An 18,597-nucleotide genomic window follows, 5' to 3' on the forward strand; every position below is an offset into this window, starting at 1 on the left:
CTGAGCAGCAGCAGATTCCTCCCTTCCTCACCAAGGGTCTCAGTGGAAAAGCCACCAGGTGTTTCCACTTTAGCTCCACAGCTGAACTTGGGCACCTGGAGCAGTTCAGGCTCTGGAACAATGAGCTGCACCTGAGAAATGCAAATCAACCCTGCCCAAAGGTCACCCCTGGGGAAAGGCCTCCTCCAGCCCAAGAACTTCATTATTCACATGTTTAAAATAAAAAGCAACACTTCCACTCACATACAGCCAGCCAGACATTTAGGAGAAGCAGGAGTTTAGGATGAAGATTCTCCTGGAATGCCACAGCTGGAATATGTCTCATAGTAAAACACAACAGGAATCTCAGCCCAAAGGCACCAGAGCTGCACAGCAGAGTTTGGGTTTGGCTGTGGAGGAGGCAGTGGAGCTCAGCTGTGTCCTCATGCACCAGAACTTTCAGCTAAACTGCAGCTTTGGGACCTTTCCTACTAGAGATGGAGAATCATCATCATCACAGGTGCTGGTGGAACTTGGTAACTCAAACCAGCTTGATAGGGAAAGAAAAAGACAAAATATAAAAGAGTTTTCTGTAATTTAAAATAATTTCTGAGACTGTTGTGCCTTTAGGTTCTCTGGAATCTCTCTCACTGGTCTGGGGCAGCAATAAGAAAACACAACCTTGCTCCTCTCAGAGGTCTGAACAACATGCTCCCCTATTCTCACACCACAGCACTGGCTCCTGCTCTGCCCCTGCTTTTATTGTTTACATTTTTAAGTCAATTTATCATGGCCCATCAAGTGGGTAATGGCTGCCCTGAGCACACAAGCCCCTTTCAGGTCTCCCTCAGACAGCTCCACAAAGGAAACATTCATGCCAGACTGGACCATGAATAACCCCTCATTGAGAATAGCTGCTGCTGAACAAGCCAAGGAAGGAGACAATGAGCCCTTTCAGAGCCACCCTGGCTGGGGTGGGCACAAAGGAAACACCACTCGGGGGCATTTACAGCAGAGTTTAAACCCCTCTCCTCCTGAAACACAATCTGAAAGATCACCCTTAGGAGTCCAGGTGGTTCCACCTGAGGGTTCCACTGGGCCATCTGCACCTCTGAGGTGACACAATCTCAACACAGGCTCTGAAATGCCACACAGGAGCCCCAGGCCACAGAAAAGCAGAACCAGGAAGAGCTGGATCACGTTCTGTTCCACCACAACAGGTCAGGTTCAGCAACCAGGTCAGGTTCAGCAACCACCAGGCTTTCAGGAGCAACTGCTGACAAGTGCATTTCCACACGTACTGCAGGAGGGGCTTTCTTGGCTCCAGGACACGAGCTGCTGCCTTTTACCAATTTAAGATTAAGGCTTGAGCCTATTACCATGGGATTATTTTTATTCTGGGAAGCTTTCCCTCTCACCAGCAGTAACCCCTAGAGCTGCCTACGCCCCTTCCGGAGGATGTGAAGGCAAAGGAGTCCCCAGCCAGGCTGAAAGGAGATCCACCAGCTCAGGACTCATCTGAATGCAGATGCTTCAAATTAACCTTCATACTCTTCCCACAGGGCACAGGGTTCAGTCCCAGAGTGGAATTACTTCAATGCCAGAAATTAAGGGGCACACAGATCCAGAAAAGGCTTTATTAGGAAGGGGTGAGGTGCAGTGCTGCTCACTCCTGATGGCTGCTGTGTTTTAAACAGAGTTCAGGACCCAGCTAAGCCAGAAGGCAGCATTTTCAGCTACCAAATCCAAGCAGCTGCACATTAAATACAGCTCTAGCCCTGGCTTAGAGGATGGCAAGACCCTGCTGAGAGAGTTAAGCCAGACTGACTGGCGGGGGGGGCATTTTCCCGTGTTACCAGAGAGGTTTTGCACAGCAAGCCCAGTCCCCGGGGTACCCGGGCTGCAGGCTCCTGCCCCTCCTCAGCCGCTGGGGGCGTATTGCATGGCCAGCCGGGCAAAGTCGTTCTCCTTCAAATCAGAAACAAAGAGAGAGTGAACAAATCCTGAACTTCGTGGATCATTTCATAAAAGCTGCAGTAGCTGAACACAACACTGCTACCCCAGCTCAGGAAGGCAAGAGGAACGCTAAGAAGCAAAATAATCTCCATCAGTTCTCCTTTTTTTTTTTTTTTTTCCAGTTTGTTCCATTTTCCCTTTGTTGTCACCTTTATCCTTCTTCCCCCCTCCCCAAATTCTCTCTTCCACAAGGATGTTTCCATTGTTAATGATCGAATGGTTTGTGTTGGAAGGGACCTCAAAGACCATCCAGTCCCACCCCCTGCATGGGCAGGGACACCTCCCACCAGCCCAGGCTGCTCCAAGCCCCATCCAACCTGCCCTTCAACACTGCCAGGGATGGGGCAGCCACAGCTTCCCTGGGCAACCTGGGCCAGGCTCTCACCACCCTCACAGCAAAGAATTTCCTCCTCATGTCCAACCTCAATCTCCCTCATTCAGTTTCAATCCCTCCCCCCTTGTCCTCTCCCTCCCTGCCCTTGTCCCAAGCCCCTCCCCAGCTTTCCTGGAGCCCCTTCAGGCACTGGAAGGTGCTCTAAGGTCTCCCTGGAGCCTTCTCTTCTCCAGGCTGAACACCCCTGATGGTAACACACTTGTGACTTGGATTAAGAACCCATATTCCAGAGTTATTTCTTCAAGACACTTCCAGGTTTGGGTGCATCAGCCCTTTGTTTAACCCCTGGATTCTGTTTCCCAGAATCTCCCACAAGGGCTAGACAATTTTGCTGCCAGCTGATGTGACAGAGAACAGGGACCTGCCCCTCAGAGCTGCAGCTGTAAAGCATCCACCCACTCCCCCCACCAGAGGTTTGAGGCATGAGAAATCCCATTTTATCTGAGAAAGTCATTAGTACCTTTGCCTGATACTCCTTGATGAAGGGGTGATTTTTATGAGCATCTTTCAACTGTGACAAATAGCGATTTGTAACCTGAGGGGAGGAGAGAGAGAAGTTGAGGTGAACACCTGTATTTCCACAAGCACTTCCTGACTGCTGAAGATGTGGGCTCCCTGCACCCACAACTATTTACTTTTGGGTAATCTTTCTTTTAAGGCCAGTCCTGATGGGAACAGATAAAAAAGCCAAGCCCCAGGGCAGTTCCCAGGTGCAGCAGGAGCAGGGGGCTGTGCTGCTTGCTGAGCACCACCAGCCAAGCCTCACCTCTGGGGGTTTGCCCAAGTGCTGTGACAGGACCACGAGGTTGATCAGGGTCTCAGGATGGCCACTGTCCTGAAAACAAGAACAATCACCTCATGTATCTGACTCAGCTCTACCCTGCTCAAGTGTAACGACCAGCACAGCTCTGCACCCAGCTCTGCCAAGCCCAGAGCTCACCCCACTGGAACTGGCAAGGCAGGATCGTGGGAAAGTTTGGGTTGGAAGGGACCTTAAAGATCATCTAGATCCAACCCCCCTGCATGGCAGGGACACCTCCCACCAGCCCAGGTTGCTCCAAGCCCCATCCAACCTGCCCTTCAACACTGCCAGGGATGGGGCAGCCACAGCTTCCCTGGTATTTCACTTCCAGAAGCCAAGGCAGGTCTGAGCAGGGACCACCCTTAGTGACACAGATGAAGACATTGGTATTTTTCAGGAAGTTTCACAGGATGAAAGGCCTTCCTGATTTTCTGTACACCCCCCTGAAAGCCAATCCACTTGGCAAAACCACAAAGTACCTTGTCCAGTGCCTCCTGGAGCACTCCCTCTGCATCATCCCACTTGCCCTGAGCCATGTAGCAGGCTGCTTGGCCGTTCAGCAGGAGCAGGGTGGAGGAGCACTTGTCTGCCATCTCTTGGAAGATGTAGTAGGCATCTTGTAACTTCTCCCCACCCTGCAAAGGGAGAAGACAAACACCCACATTTTCACCACAGGTTGCTAGGAACCCTGTGCATTCCTGCCATGGTTGAAGGACTAGGCCACAAGATTCATTTCTAGGGTTATAAAGCCCAGGTATGAAATGGGTCAGAAGCAAAGCCAAGAGCTGCTGAGATGGGTGTGATCTCCTGTGCCACCACAGCTCCCTGGCAGCCAGCAGCTGAGAGAGATGCAAAAATATTAAAAAGAGCCAATTAAATGATGAAAAGATCCAGGTTTCCATTTCAAAAGAAAAAAAACACCACTTCAAAAGAACCACTTCAGATGTTTGATGTAACAAGGGATTATGAAATGAGGTTTTTATAACTAAAGGCAGGTTTGGATGCTCAGCTTTTCTAAAAGTTCCAAGTTCAGAAGCTTCCACAAGCAGCAGCTCTCAGCAATTAGAGGCAGGATCCCTTGTGGAAACCAAGATCTTCAGGACAATCCAGCCACATACTGTGGTGAGGCAAGGGCCATGCATGACAGCCTCCATAACAACATCCAGACAACACTTACAAAAAGAGGTCTTACTAGTATAACAGGTTATTGGACCTCACTGGATTTTAGGAGACTATTTCTCTTCAGTCAGCTGATTATCTGGACTGCCAAGCACTGGATGCTTTTGTCTGACTCACAAACACACTTAAAGACAGTTTGGTCTCAGGAGAGAATTATATTTTTTACTTAAGAGTTGCCCTGCAAGGTCTGGGTGCCAGGAACTCTGCAGCTTTCCACTTTATGCCCTAAGCTTCTGTGAATTATTGAAGTGAGGTTCAGCAGTTCCCTGTGGGAGGTGAGGGCTCAGGAGCACAGATCAAAGGCCAAGCATCAAAGCTGCCAGTGAGTTCTGAAACCAGCTCCCAGTGTTTTCTGTGTACTTGAAGGAAGGGGAAAAATAAACAAACAAACCAACCAAGAAAATCCCCAAAGCAAGAAAACCCCTGCCTGCTGTTCTGGGAGCACAGTGTGAAAGGAGCAGTTTGGAACAAGATCTGGAGTCTTCCAGATGCTGCAGGGGGCACTGGAGGCACTCACTGTGGCCAGGTTCACCCAGGCAGTTGCCAGCTGAGTGAGAGTTGCATCCTCATCCTGCTCCTGCATCTTCTTCAGTTCCTTGCTGCAGAAGAAGTGGGAATCACACAACAGAAAGAGAAGGCAACTGCTTGAAAACAGCAGCAAAAGGCTGCAGTTTCTTCTCTCAGCTCTTCCAGCCCTGCAGCCACAGCCAGCTGGGAACGTGGCACAAACACCTCTTGATGTTTTAAGGGCTCCATCTGTGCCAGACCTCCCTGCTTTACCTCCCTCTGGGAAGTTAGAAACCCAAGAGGAGAGATTCCAACCATGTTGTGCTGATGAGACTAAACCTAGAGATCCAGCTCTTCCTTCAGCTGCATCCACTTCTACTATCTCCACAGCTTTTACAGCTGGAAGAGTAAAAACCTTCTGCAGCACATCTGCAACTACACACAAGTTCTTCTGTCTGCTGTGGGTGTCAAAAAAAGCTGGGGGGGTGGAAATCCTCTCCTCAAGGCCCAGCCCACAAGAGCAAAGGGACACAAACCTACCGAGCCAGGTCGAGCCTGTCGAGCTTCAGAAGAATCTGTATCATCATGGCCATGCTGCAGGGAATGAGAGAACCATGGAACAGTTTGAGGTGGAAGGACCTTAAAGACCATCCAGTCCCATCCCCTGCATGGGCAGGGACACCTCCCACCAGCCCAGGCTGCTCCAAGCCCCATCAAACCTGCCCTTCAACACTGCCAGGGATGGGGCAGCCACAGCTTCCCTGGGCAACCTGGGCCAGGCTCTCACCACCCTCACACTCCAGAATTTCCTCCTCATGTCCAACCTCAATCTCCCTCTTCCAGTTTTCATCCATCCCCCCTTGTCCTCTCCCTCCCTGCCCTTGTCCCAAGTCCCTCCCCAATTTTCCAGCAGCCCCCTCAGGCACTGGAAGGCCACTATAAGATCTCCCAGAGCAAAGTGGTTTCCCAGCTGCAGGTTTCCCTGCTCCCCACACATTTCCTGGGAGCCTGCAGAGGAGCAGGGCTGCAGGGGCAGCACCCAGGACAAGCCCCTGTCCTGGGGAGCCAGCAGAGCAGGCAGCTCTTGGAGCAGGGCCTGGAAGAGGGAATCTTGCTCCAAGCTCCCCAGTGCTGCCACAACCCATCCCACAGCTCTGACCACACAGGGACCAACACCCCAGGTTCCCAAGGCAGCAAGAGACCCGACACGGTGGGACCAGCACCAAGTCACTTCCAGCTTGGAAGGCAAAGCCCAGAGCAGCTCCTGAGGGTCTGGAGGCTGTCAGAGCCAAGCCAGAGCTCAGGCATTCCCTCTCCCAAGCCCAGGCTCTCCCGGGATGCCCCTCACCACTCCAGGCTCTCCCCCTGGTGCAGGGCCCGCAGAGCCGCGTCGGGATTCTGGTCCTGGAAGTAGATGGAAGCTGCCATCAGCAGGAAGGTGGTGTTGGCCACATCCACACTTTTTGCCATTTTCTTGTCCAAATCAGCAACTATTCCATCCCTGTGAGGAGCAAGGGTGAGAATTTGGGAGTTTTATGACTAAGCAAGACACAAAGATCTTGTGTCCATCCCCCAGTCTTGCCCTTCTGCAAAAAACTTCCCACTGGGAAGCAGATTTCCTGCAGGACAGGGCTGGAGCTCCCACTCCTGAGCTCTTACCTTTGGCTCTCATTTGAAAGATACTCTGCAAACATCCTCACTGCTTGGAGCTCAGGACAAGCACTGGCTTTAATTTCATCCAGAACAACCCCATATTTTCTCTGTTGAGGGCAAGAAAGAAGAATCTGAGACTTCCTAATTATTCAGCACCCAGGCAATAATTGCTCACTTTCCAAAACCTCAGCCAAAAAGAACAATCAACAGGAACAGGGAATTTCTACTTTATGTCTCACCTGACTCTCTGCAAGGGCAGCCAGATGTCATGGCCCTGAGGAGAACTGTGTGCCCATGTGGTATTTTAAAGATAAACATGTTCCCTCTCAAGGAGGTCTTGTCAGGTTATGCCAGCCCTGCACACACAGGGTTGATTCCCTGAAGGACTGTGTGGTGCCCCAGTGCTGCAGGAGGAATTCCCAGCAGACCATGGAACCCTGTGCTGACAGGGCTGGGACCCACACCCTGCCCAGCCCTGTGACCTCACCTGGGCAATGTAGGCTCGGAACAGGAACACATCCCTCTCCACTTCCTTCTCTGGACTGGATGGCTGAGGGGATGACAGGAACAAGAGCCTCTGTCAGGGACAGGCACAATCCAGCCCCACAACAACACCTCCACACACAGACTTGCCTGAAGAAACAGTCCCCCCCATTCACATTCTCACAGAAGCCCCCCAGTGCTAGAGCAGGGAGCCCTGAGCCTGGGCTGGGCACAAAGGGACAGAGGGGACATGGGGAGGCCCAGCCTGGTGGTTTTAGCCATGGGGGCAGCCAAAGGGAGGCAGGTCATAGAATCATCATGGAATGGTTTAGAAGGGACCTGAAAGATCAACTAGATCCAACCCCCCCTGCATGGGCAGGGACACCTCCCACCAGCCCAGGCTGCTCCAAGCCCCATCCAACCTGCCCTTCAACACTGCCAGGGATGGGGCAGCCACAGCTTCCCTGGGCAACCTGGGCCAGGCTCTCACCACCCTCACAGCAAAGAATTTCCTCTTCATGTCCAACCTAAATCTCCCTCTTCCAGTTTTCATCCATACCCCCTTGTCCTCTCCCTCCCTGCCCTTGTCCCAAGCCCCTCCCCAGCTTTCCTGGAGCCCCTTCAGGCACTGGAAGGTGCTCTCAGGTCTCCCTGGAGCCTTCTCTTCTCCAGGCTGCACACCCCAACTCTCCCAGCCTGTCCCCAGAGCAGAGCTGCTCCAGCCCTCCCATCATCTCCGGGGCCTCCTCTGGCCTCGCTCCCCCGGCCCCGGGCCAAGGGAACACCCCGACACCCCCGGCCCGAACCGCCCGCACCTTGACCCGCTGCGCCTCGTTGATGGATGCCTGGTAGGCCCCGATGTAGAAGCTGTTCTTCACGTCGAAGAGCTCATCGGCATCGCCGCCCTGCCCCGCGGGCCCCGCTCCCGCCGCCATTTCCCCCTCGGACACGTCTCCGGAAGTCGCCGGGCCCGGCGGTCTCCATGGAAACCTCCCGCCGCAGCCAATAGGAACGCAAGGAGTCGTCAGCGTCATCCAGGCGCCGGAAGCGGCTGCGGAGCGAGGCAGGCTGGGAGCGGCCGAGCGGGCGGATGGCGGCGTTCCGAGCGCTGGGCCTGGCGCCCTGGCTGGCGGAGCAGGCGCGGCAGGTCGGGCTGACCCGGCCCACGCCCGTGCAGGAGGCCTGCATCCCGCCCATCCTGCAGGGTGAGCGCCCCGGGCCCCGCTCCCCCCGGCCCCGCTCCCCCCGGCCCCGCTCCCCCCCCGGGCCCCGCTCCCCCAGCCCCGCTCCCCCCCCGGGCCCCGCTTCACCACCCCCGGGCCCCACTTCCCCCCCCCCCCCCCCCCCGCCCCGGGCCCCGCTTCCTCCCCCTCCCGGTGCCCCCGCTTCCCACCCCCCCGGTGCCCCCGCTCCCCCCCCCGGGCCCCGCTCCCCCCGCTCCCCCCGCTCCCGTTCCCGGCCACTCACGTTCCCCCCGTTCTTCTCCTCGCAGGTCGCGACTGCCTGGGCTGCGCCAAGACGGGCAGCGGGAAGACGGCGGCCTTTGTGCTGCCGGTGCTGCACGTGCTCGCCCAGGATCCCTACGGCATCTTCTGCCTGGTGCTGACCCCCACCAGGTACCGGCGGCACCGGGAGGGCCCAGCCCGGCCCGCGGGCGGCGGCCGGGCCCGGCTCAGCTGTGTCCCCCCGCAGGGAGCTGGCGCAGCAGATCGCCGAGCAGTTCCGAGTCCTGGGGAAGCCCCTCGGCCTGAAGGACTGCGTGGTGGTGGGAGGCCTGGGTGAGCGCGGGGGGCGGCCCCGGGGGGCGGGCAGGGCCCGGGGCGGGGTCTCTTCCCACCGGGTTTTCCCTCCTGGCGCGGGGGAGCTGTTCTGCAGCGGGTGGGAACGAGGAGAGGGCTCTTTTCCAGCCTCCTGGAGCAGTTTTAGGTTCACAGAATTCCCTTGGTTGGGAAACACTGTAAAAGATCACGGAGTCCAGCTGTTAACCAGCTGTTAACCAGCTGTTAACCAGCCCTGACAAGCCCTTAACCAAACCACCCCCCTCAGAGCCGTGTCTCTATGACTCCCAAACCCCTGCAGGGAGGTGACTCCACGTGTCCTGATAACCCTTCTGGGGAACAAGATGTTCTCACCACCCACCCTCGGCCCCCCCCGCTGCCCCCTGCCCCGCCCCGGGGCCGTGCCCGGCTCAGCCCGGTGCCCCCGTTGCAGACATGGTGGCCCAGGCCCTGGAGCTGTCCCGGAAGCCCCACGTGGTGATCGCCACGCCGGGCAGGCTGGCCGATCACCTCCGCAGCTCCAGCACCTTCAGCCTCAAGAAGCTCAAGTTCCTGGTGAGACGTTTTTTCCCGCGTCCTGTCTCATCCCTTCCCGGCTCCCCCCCCCCCCTTCCCGGCTCCCCCCCCCCCTTCCCGGCTCCCCCCCCCCTTCCCGGCTCCCCTCCCGGCGCCGCGGGGGGCTGAGGGGGTCGGTGCCGCCCGCAGGTGCTGGACGAGGCGGACCGGCTGCTGGAGCAGGGCTGCGCAGACTTCAGCGCGGAGCTGGAGGCGGTGCTGGGCGCCGTCCCCGCCCGGCGCCAGACGCTGCTGTTCAGCGCCACCCTCAGCCACGCGCTGCAGGAGCTGCAGAGCCTGGCGGGGAACAGACCCTTCTTCTGGGAGGCCGTGTCCGAGTGAGCCCCTTCCCCTCTGCTCGGGAGATTCAGAATGCACTTTCCTCTTCCTTGTCTCCTCGCTTCTCTCCTTCGTCTCCCTCTTGTTCCATCTTCACTTCCCAAAGGTTTTTAGAGAATAGAATCAGGGAAGGGTGAAGGTTGGAAAGGACCTGAAAGATCATCCAGTCCCCATCCAACCTGCCCTTCAACACTGCCAGGGATGGGGCAGCCACAGCTTCCCTGGGCAACCTGGGCCAGGCTCTCACCACCCTCACACTCCAGAATTCCCTCCTCATCTCCAACCTCAACCTCCCTCTTCCAGTTTTCATCCATCCCCCCTTGTCCTCTCCCTCCCTGCCCTTGTCCCAAGTCCCTCCCCAGCTTTCCTGGAGCCCCTTCAGGCCCTGGAAGGTGCTCTAAGGTCTCCCTGGAGCCTTCTCTTCTCCAGGATGAACACCCCAACTCTCCCAGCCTGTCTCCAGGGCAGGTTTGTTTGTTGTTTTTGTTTTCTTTGCCTTCCCCTCCCCCAGGGTGAGGACAGTGGACGAGCTGGACCAACGTTACCTGCTGGTGCCCGAGGCAATGAAGGATGCCTACCTTGTCCACCTGATCCAGACCTTCCAGGACCAGCACCAGGACTGGTCCATTATTATCTTCACTAAAACCTGCAAGTGAGTGGTGATGTTCCTCCTGGTCACCCTTGGTGACTTCCCATTCCTGTGGAGATTCCAGATCCCTGGGTGTGAGGTGGGATGGTGGCTGATCCCTTCATCTCTTCTGACACGTGGTACAAACAGCTTTTCCTTTGCTCAGCCCCAGGGGTGAGGGGTGGGTGTCCTGTTCCCTGCCTGTGCCAGAGCACTTTTGTGGTCATTAGGGTGGGGGCTGCTGGAGGAACCCTCAGCTCTGTCCTGCTCCACCAGCTTCACATTTCCCTCTTAGATTCTGATTTTACTGTATTTTTTTTTTCCTCCAAGGGACTGCCAGGTCTTGAACATGATGCTTAGGAAGTACAAATTTCCTTCTGTAGCTCTGCATTCCATGATGAAACAGGTGAGGGATGGACAGATGTGGTGCTGGATGTCCCAGTCCTGCAGCTCCTCTGGGTCACCAGGGCCCTCACACAGGAATTTCTCTTCCCAGCGGCAACGATTTGCAGCGTTAGCAAAGTTCAAGTCCAGCATCTTTAAGATTCTCATTGCCACTGATGTTGCTGCCAGGTGAGGGACAAACATGGTCTCTGGCCAAAGGTCCTAGGCTTGATTTTTCAGCACCAGAACCAGGGGGGGGATTAGTCTGGGTTAAGCAAATTCCTCCCACTCAGGTGGGACGGGCTTGTTCTCTTGTAGAACATCTCTGAGCTGTGTTTTGGAGCCCCCTTGTGTGTGGTGCAGCTCTGCCCCGGGCAGGTTTTGCTGCAGCAGGGGGTGTGTTCCAGCAGGAGGATGATTTCTGTGAGGCTGAGTCCGTTCCCTGGGATGGGGGGAAGGACACGACGTGTTCCCTGCCTGCAAGGGGGGGGGGTTGTCCTAGAATCCCCCTGAGCCAATAAAGATGGGAATCGTGAGAGTATGGAGCTCCTGGAGAAGGCAGAGGGCAGGAGATCAAACTGCAGCTCTTAAACCAGCATTTCTCAACTTCTGTTCTTTCCCTGCATTCCAGAGGTTTGGACATTCCCACAGTACAAGTTGTCATCAACCACAACACTCCTGGGCTGCCCAGAATCTACATCCACCGGGTCGGCCGGACGGCGCGGGCGGGTGAGCTGGGAAAGCCACCTTGGCTGAAACTGGGATCCCTCTGCTGGAGCTGGGCCCTGGGGGCTGCGAGGGGGGTGGAAGGAGATGAGGCTTTTCCTTCAGCACCAGATCTGCTCAGATCACTGCCATCCTGCCTTGGGTTGCAGCCGTGGCTCACCCTGGCCTGTGTCTGATCTGCACCGATCGCTACCTGATCTTTCAGCACAAATAAAGACCCCCTGGAGCACCTGGTCACCACCATGTGATAGGCTGGGAGCTGGATGGAATTGGGCATGGGGCTGGCTTCACCTCCCTCTGCTTTCCAGGGGTCCTTCATGACTGTGTTTCCACCCTCCAGGTCGGAAGGGAATGGCCATCACGCTGGTGACACAGTACGACATCCACCTCGTACATGCCATCGAGGAGGAGATCAGTGAGTAGAGCTCCAGGAAGGCTGCTAGAACCTGGGATCACGTGTCCTTGTGGTACCTACAGCCCTGATCTCATCAGTGCTGAATGTATGAGCCCTAACATCAGCATAAAAGTGGTTTATCTTGCCTGTGTGGCTGAGGCTTGGAAAAGAGCAGGAGCACTTTGGGTCTCCATGTCAGTTCTGCCTGAGTGTGCCAGGCATGGACCTTTTGTCTCCCTGCAAACAGTGTTGGACTTGGTCAGTAACCTTTTTATTAAAGCAGGCAGCTGCTTCTTTCCTGGCTGCTGTATGTGCTGAGGTGAACAGAAAGAACAGGTTGCTTTCCATAGGTTCAGACTATTTTTTTTTTTTGGAAGTGGAGCTAAAAAATGCAGGATCTGGTGCTGTGGGGCATTGTGGGCAGGTTTGCTCCTGTGTTGTAGGCTGCAGAAGTGAGAGGGATCACAGCAGATGACAGCAATTCACTGACAATCCAGTCATACTGGATTTTTTGACAGTTGAGAATATGCCCTTGGGTTTTGTAACCAACGCTGTAAATGTCTCTCCCTGATGCAGAGCTGCAGCTGCAGGAGTTCTCTGTGGAGGAGCAGCTCGTGCTTGACATCCTCACCCAAGTGAACGTCACCAGGAGGGAATGTGAAATAGTGAGTGTGGCAGGATGAAGCCCCTTTGTTCTGCCTGGAGATGCTGGGCAGCTGGGGGTACCCAGGAAATCCACAGCAGTCCCTGTGGCTCTGGGTACACAGCTTTGCTCTTGAGCACCTAAAGAAGAAGTTGGGTTCCTTTTTCTGGTGGAATCACCCAGACCTGAGTGTGGGGAGGGTGGTTGTAGTTACATCCCCTGGGTTTGCTCTATTCTTGAGGGTGGTATTTTGGGGGGAGGCTCTGCTGGCTACCAGATGTGTGCCCTGTGGTGAGGTCCTACTGACCCTTGAGAGCTGCCCTGCTGTTCTCCAGGTCACACTCAGTGCTTGGTGCCTGATGGCCCTGTTGTGGTTTTGCCTTGACAGGAACTGGAGGGAACGGATTTCGATGAGAGGAAAGAAATAAACAAGAGGAAACAAATGATCCTGGAAGGGAAGGTGAGAGTTGCTGCCACAGAAGCTCCTTTGCTCAGTAGCTGGTGCTGTGCCATCCGTGTGGAAGGGGAATAACATTCCTCCCTCACTGCTGGGGGGTGTCTGCCTCACTCCCCTGCAGGGTGGGGAGGTTTTATCTTAGAGGGGGACTGATCTTAAAAAGTGCATCAGAAGGATGTGTGAGTCCTGCAGCACAGGGAGGCCCGGGCTGGGAAAGCAGTGTGAGCATCTAGGACAGGCAGGGGGGCTGGCACTGTCCCTGGGCATGTCACTTGTGTGACATCTGCCATTGCAGGATCCAGATCTGGAGGCGAAGAGGAAGGCAGAGCTGGCCAAGATCAGGAAGAAGAACAAGGAATGTCGTGAGAAGCTCCAGGCGACGCTGCAGAGGAAGAAGCAGCTGAGGCTGAAGAGGAAACTGCAGAAGAAGATGGAGCGGAGGAACAAACGGCTTGTGCAGGAGGAGAAGTAACATCCTCTGGCCTTGCTGCTGCTTTGGGAATACTGGGACCTCATGTGTTTTAATGTGGACATTCCTGACCTGAAATCAGTGTTGGAGAGTAGAGGGAAGGTCGGTGATGAGAAGGGACTCTGATAAACTACTCCTGTTATCTTCCTCCCTGCTGCTGGCTTGGGCCCCTCCTGGCAGGCTGGGCCAGTCTCCTGAAGAATGTCTTTCAAGAGCAGTTTCCTTCCTCCAGCAAAGGAGAGGCCAAACCTGAATTCTTGGTGACGTGAAGGGAAATAAAAATCCTCTCTCTCTTCCCCCTTCATTCAGTCATTGCTCTTTCCCTTTCAAGGGCTGGTGCTTGCCACTCACACTTATTTTTATCAAGAGTCTCCCCTGAGCCAAAGTCTAAAAATACTGTGACAAAATGAGCACAGCCCCTGTCTGTGCCACAGCCCAGAGTTCTCTGAGAGGAAAATTCCTGGAACACATGGGGAGGTCACAGTGTGTGGCTGGGCCTGGGGTTGTCTTGGGATAATTCTGCTTTGCACACTGCAGTGATTCTCTTGCCTGCCTTGGCTCAGCCCCCAGCCCTGGGCTGCTCTCCATGGGGATGGCAGAGTCACTGTTTGGAGAGCAGGGCTGTGGGGATTCTGTTTTCCCAGGTGATCACTTCAAAGAGCCCCAGGAGTAGGACTGCCTTGTTTCTTGTCCCATCCAGGAGTCACTAGAGTGGTTTATAGTTCATGGAATGGCTGAGGGTGCAAGGGGTCTTAAACATCATCTGGATCCAACTCTGTGTGGGTCTGCTCTGTAGGTTTCTGGGTGGATTTGCATCACATATATTTGGAAACAGGAGGAATCCCAGAGTGACTGAGGCCAGAGTTTGGCCACTTCCCTTCTGATGTCAGGTTTGATCCTTGATGCCTTCTTTAATGGCCAGAGCTTTCTGTGATGGAGACTGAAGACCTGTTATTTCTGTCCTCTGGCTTACAAGAATAGTTTCTATGCTCAGTGCCCAAATAAATATTTATTGCAACAAGTGGCTGGATGTTTGACCTTCTCCAACACACGGGGGAGTTGTGGGATCGTGGGCTGGGGAGCAGCACTTGTGTGGGCAAAGGCTTGGAGATACAACCGGTTTTATTTCAAGAGATGAGCTGGACAGGATGGAGCTGGTGGGTGCCAGATCCCTCAGCTCCCTCATGCATCCCGAGCCCGGCTGCTTTCCCGGAAGGATGTGGTGCCTTTGCCCAATCTGAGCATGGTCTGTGCAGAGTGAAGTCCTGTCCCCAGGGGGACTCCTGCCGCCTCGCGCTGCCTTTGGGCCAGGCTGGAATGCTGACAGGAGCTTGGGAGGGGCAGGTTCATCTGCTGGCAGCCGAGATGGGTGTGGTACTGCCTGGGGTTTGGGTGGTGTTCCTCACTCTCTCCTCTTGGGTGCCCTCCAGGAAGGAAAAAGCCCTTCCAGCCTGCCGTGGAGCGCAGCTCCTGCCGTGGAGCACGGCTCGCTGCCACCCCTGGCAGCTGCAGCAGCAAACAGGTTTGTATCAGCCTGATGCTTTCTGAATACTAACTGTTCTACAGCCTCGTGTGTGCTAATTGTGCAGCAAGGCTGTTAGCTGGGGATTAAACAGACATCCCCTCTGGGACCGGCTGCTCCTGCTGTCCGGGGGAGGGGCTGCTGCTGCCTGGGAGGGTCACTCCTTCCTCTCACAGACACTTATTAACCTGCTGTCTGAAGTCTCTGCTTCAGCCTGGTGGGGGTTTCTCTGCTCGTCTCCTTCCACATGTGACGTGTGGGGTTTGATCAAGCTGCTTGTCTTGCAGCTTTATTCAAAATTCCTTTTCATATATCTTTTGTCTCCATGGAGCAGCCTCCTCTGTGAGGGCAGGACACGTGCTGGAAATAGGGGCTCTCTTTAGTGCTGACTGGATGTTCTTGCTTCAGACAATCAGTCTTGGGAGTGGCTGAATAGGAAAAAAGAGGCAGCTGTGCTAGCTGGGACGTGGAAAGATGCCTTGAATTCCCAGATGAGGCATTTACATCTTGCCCAGGGTGAAAGGACACTGGGTGGCACTTCTGCACGTGCTGCCAGTACAGCCCCCCCCCGAGTAGGATATTCCATCCGGGGGTGTCTGAGCATGGTCATAAACATTTGGGATCCCCTAGGAAGGGAAGGATTTCCTTCTCGTCACAGCCTGGCTGGTGTTTCAGGTGTAGAACCACCCGCCCTCCTGTGCGTGGCTCTGCCCGCCCTGCCGTGCCCGGGCTGCCCCACCACGGCTGCCCCTCCTGCCCCCTCTGCCCCCCAGGGGCACCCACCGCCTCTCGCCGGGTCCCTGGTCCCTCCCCGGCTGCAGCTCGGGGGGGTTTCCCTCCTGGGTTGCCATGGAAACCCTCCTCAATTCAGCATCTCGGATCGCTGCTCTCACCCGGACCTGTTCACAGGGCGCTGGCAGGGGCGGGTGCGAGGGGACAGTCCCGCACCGGGACAGCCCTCCTCATCCTCCTCCTCATCCTCCTCCTCATCCTCCTCATCCTGTGAAACCAGCACCCGGTCCTGCCGCTCCGAGGGCCTCGGGAAGAACCTGCTCCTCAACTCCCACCTGGCTTCCACAGTCCTGTCCGTGTCTGGAGGCAGGTGCCAGGGTTGGCTCTTTGGGGTGTGTTTCAGGAAATGTTTGCTCCTGGAGCATTGCCCCCCATCTCTGCCCTGCTTCTGGAGGAAGGAACAGCCACCTCTGAGGTGTGCTTCCCAGAAGGTTGGCAGGGAGAGGCTGGGATCCTCCCAGCTGAGATATTTGAGAAATCCTCCACACGGATACTTGTGCTGAACAACAACTGTGGGAAGTGGGGCCAGGCTTGGGAACATGGCAGTCACCTCCAGGAGCTGGCACCCCCTTCATCTCTGGGTGCTGCACCAGGCAGGAAAGCTCTGGGTCTCTACAGGGAAGGAAAAGCAGCTGCAATGAAACAGTCTGAGATAATCTTTGGGCCAGGCTTTTGATTTCTCTCTGCTGAGTCAGCAGTGCTGCATTGGAGCTGGTGTTCCAGCTCTGCTGCAGGTGCAGCCATTTTCAGCTCTGCCCTCGCTGCACAGACACCACCTGGGGGGGTTAACAGGGCTGGACCTCCTCGTGGGTTCTTCATGCTGGTCCAGCCTGCACAGTGTCAGCTGCTGGATGCAGCTGAATCACCTTTGGGTGCTCTTTGCAAACATCAACTCAGCTGGTTTGAAAGCCTTGAAAAGCTGCTCAACAAGCTTTTGTACCAGGAATGGCCTTTTCCCCTCCAGGCCCTTCTCCCAGGGCAGCTTGTGTGCAGGCAGGTGGCACCTGGAGTGCTCTGGTCCTTGTTGGGAGGGAAATCCAGCACAGGGCTTCTTGGCTGGGCAGCTGGATATTAAAGATTTGGCTTGAGAAAGCAGGGAGACAATGAGGGGACAGGGCTGCCTGTCCCCAGGTCTTGCCCATGCAGCAAGGTCAGCACTTCAAGCCTCAGGATTTCCCCTCTACTTGCAGGACATGACTGGTCCCAAGTCCTTGCAATGCTCCATTGTGGCTTTGCTGCCTTCCCCATCCCAGGACTCTCCTCCTGGCTCCTTGCAGTTTCTTAGCTGAACCTTCACCTTCCCCCTGCACCTCAGAGCTCTTCCCTGCCAGTTTCTGATGATTAAACTCCTTGTTCATGACACACCCTTGTTCAGGGCCCAACTGCAGCTGCCCAGGCATGTGTGTTCACTCTGGGCATGACACACTTGACACTGTCAGTCCCCCAGTTCCTCCCTGCCAGCATCAATGGGACAGAGGGAAGGAATTCCCAAGATTTTCTGCTTTCTATGCTAAGAAAACCTCCCTGCTGGCTCTGTTTGGTTCCAAGCCCTCTCACACGCCCTGCAGCAGCTCTGTCTCCTGGGAACACGTCCCTGCCTGATTTGCTTTGGATTCCTGTCACCTCTGGGAGGGAGGTTGTTGAGGAGCAGAAGACTCTGCTCCAGCCTCACAAGGAGAAGCTGTGAGCCCAGCACCAGCCTGTTGCAGTGCCTCATGCCCACCCCTCCACCTCTGCTCAGTACTTCCCAGTATCATCCTTGAATTCCCAAGCCCAAGCAGCACCAGCTGTGCTGCCCCCATGGTGAGACCCATGAGCTGGCACCCATACCAAGCATCTCTAGGCTCAGACACTGTTCTCATTTACCCACAACAAGGTCTGGGCATTAATACCTCCAGCCAGTAAGGCTGGAGTGAAATGTTTTCTGTCTGGTGCCTGCTGGGATTTGAAACCCTATCAGCCCAGCCCTGGCAGCAGCAGGAGAGCCCACCCAGGGCAGCATCCTCCCTCACTTGTTCTACCAGCCCTCAGGAGTAACAAGCAACAGGGTGAGGAGCTGAGGCAGAGAGGCTGCCTCTTCTCTCTGGAGAAGACACATTAGACTGCAGGATGGGGTACATGAGAAAGGGGTGACAATTCACATCTGTCACAGCCTGGGCAAGTCCCAGTGAACTACTACAGGGGCAGATTTCCCTGGAATAGTCAGTGCTGCAGCCTGCAGGGCCCTTCCCTGCACACCATGAGGACAGAAATGGTGCCATGGGGACAGAAGTGACACCAGCCTACAGCCCCTTTCCACCTGGCAACTTCCTAAACCTGCCAGTGGCATCTGAAAAAATGGAATTTGGGACCTTTTATTGTCCCTTCCCAGGCTGGGGCTCAGCAGAGCCCCAGGGAGCCAAGTGCTGCTCCTCTGGGCCGCCTGTTGCTGGAGCTGCCACCTCTCTGGTGGCTGGAGTGTTACCTGCTCTGAGCACAAGTGTCTCACTTCCAGCTGCTGCTCTTTTGCAGGGGTGCAGGGAAGCTGCTGGAGGAGCAGGACCTGGGGCAGGGGTGACCACTGCTGTAGCTCACCTTCTGTTTCCCTCGGAGCAGAAACTGCCTTTGCACACCACGATCTAATAATGATAATAATCATAAATTACAGTGGGGAAGGGGACTGTGAACCTCACTGGATTTGGGGGCTTTATTACGTGTTCATGGACATTTTCCAAAGCACTGGAATGTAATTGCCTTCTCTGGTGCACACAAACTGTCTTCCCATTTGTGCACGGGGAGGGGGGGGTGTGTGTTACAGAGTATTCCTGCCTGTGCTGTCAAGTGTAAATAGACCATTTCTGAACTAAAAATAACCTCCCCTCTGAGTAACAGAGCAGCTGATCTCTGCAGCCCAGATG

General features: G+C 55.4%; 2 protein-coding genes across 2 annotated transcripts; one reads left to right on the plus strand and one right to left on the minus strand.

Moving 5' to 3' along the window:
* Nucleotides 1–1,602: 1,602 nt before the first annotated feature.
* COPE (COPI coat complex subunit epsilon) lies at nucleotides 1,603–8,071 on the minus strand. Its single transcript, XM_051639499.1, has 10 exons — nucleotides 7,829–8,071; nucleotides 7,018–7,080; nucleotides 6,537–6,637; nucleotides 6,226–6,378; nucleotides 5,418–5,471; nucleotides 4,888–4,969; nucleotides 3,671–3,826; nucleotides 3,156–3,224; nucleotides 2,850–2,924; nucleotides 1,603–1,947 (listed from the first exon to the last, which is right to left on the minus strand). The coding sequence occupies exons 1-10, from the start codon at nucleotides 8,045–8,047 to the stop codon at nucleotides 1,900–1,902; spliced, it is 1,020 nt and encodes a 339-aa protein (XP_051495459.1). The 5' UTR covers nucleotides 8,048–8,071; the 3' UTR covers nucleotides 1,603–1,899.
* Nucleotides 8,067–14,407, plus strand: DDX49 (DEAD-box helicase 49). The gene is made up of 13 exons (XM_051639462.1): nucleotides 8,067–8,218; nucleotides 8,506–8,629; nucleotides 8,706–8,791; nucleotides 9,225–9,346; nucleotides 9,497–9,684; nucleotides 10,197–10,337; nucleotides 10,644–10,719; nucleotides 10,810–10,886; nucleotides 11,329–11,426; nucleotides 11,764–11,838; nucleotides 12,394–12,482; nucleotides 12,849–12,920; nucleotides 13,213–14,407. Exons 1-13 carry the CDS (start codon nucleotides 8,104–8,106, stop codon nucleotides 13,387–13,389), a joined length of 1,440 nt encoding a protein of 479 aa, XP_051495422.1. The 5' UTR covers nucleotides 8,067–8,103; the 3' UTR covers nucleotides 13,390–14,407.
* Nucleotides 14,408–18,597: the final 4,190 nt, after the last annotated feature.

The sequence above is a fragment of the Apus apus genome, chromosome 24 (assembly GCF_020740795.1).
Source record: "Apus apus isolate bApuApu2 chromosome 24, bApuApu2.pri.cur, whole genome shotgun sequence".
NCBI lineage: Eukaryota > Metazoa > Chordata > Aves > Apodiformes > Apodidae > Apus > Apus apus.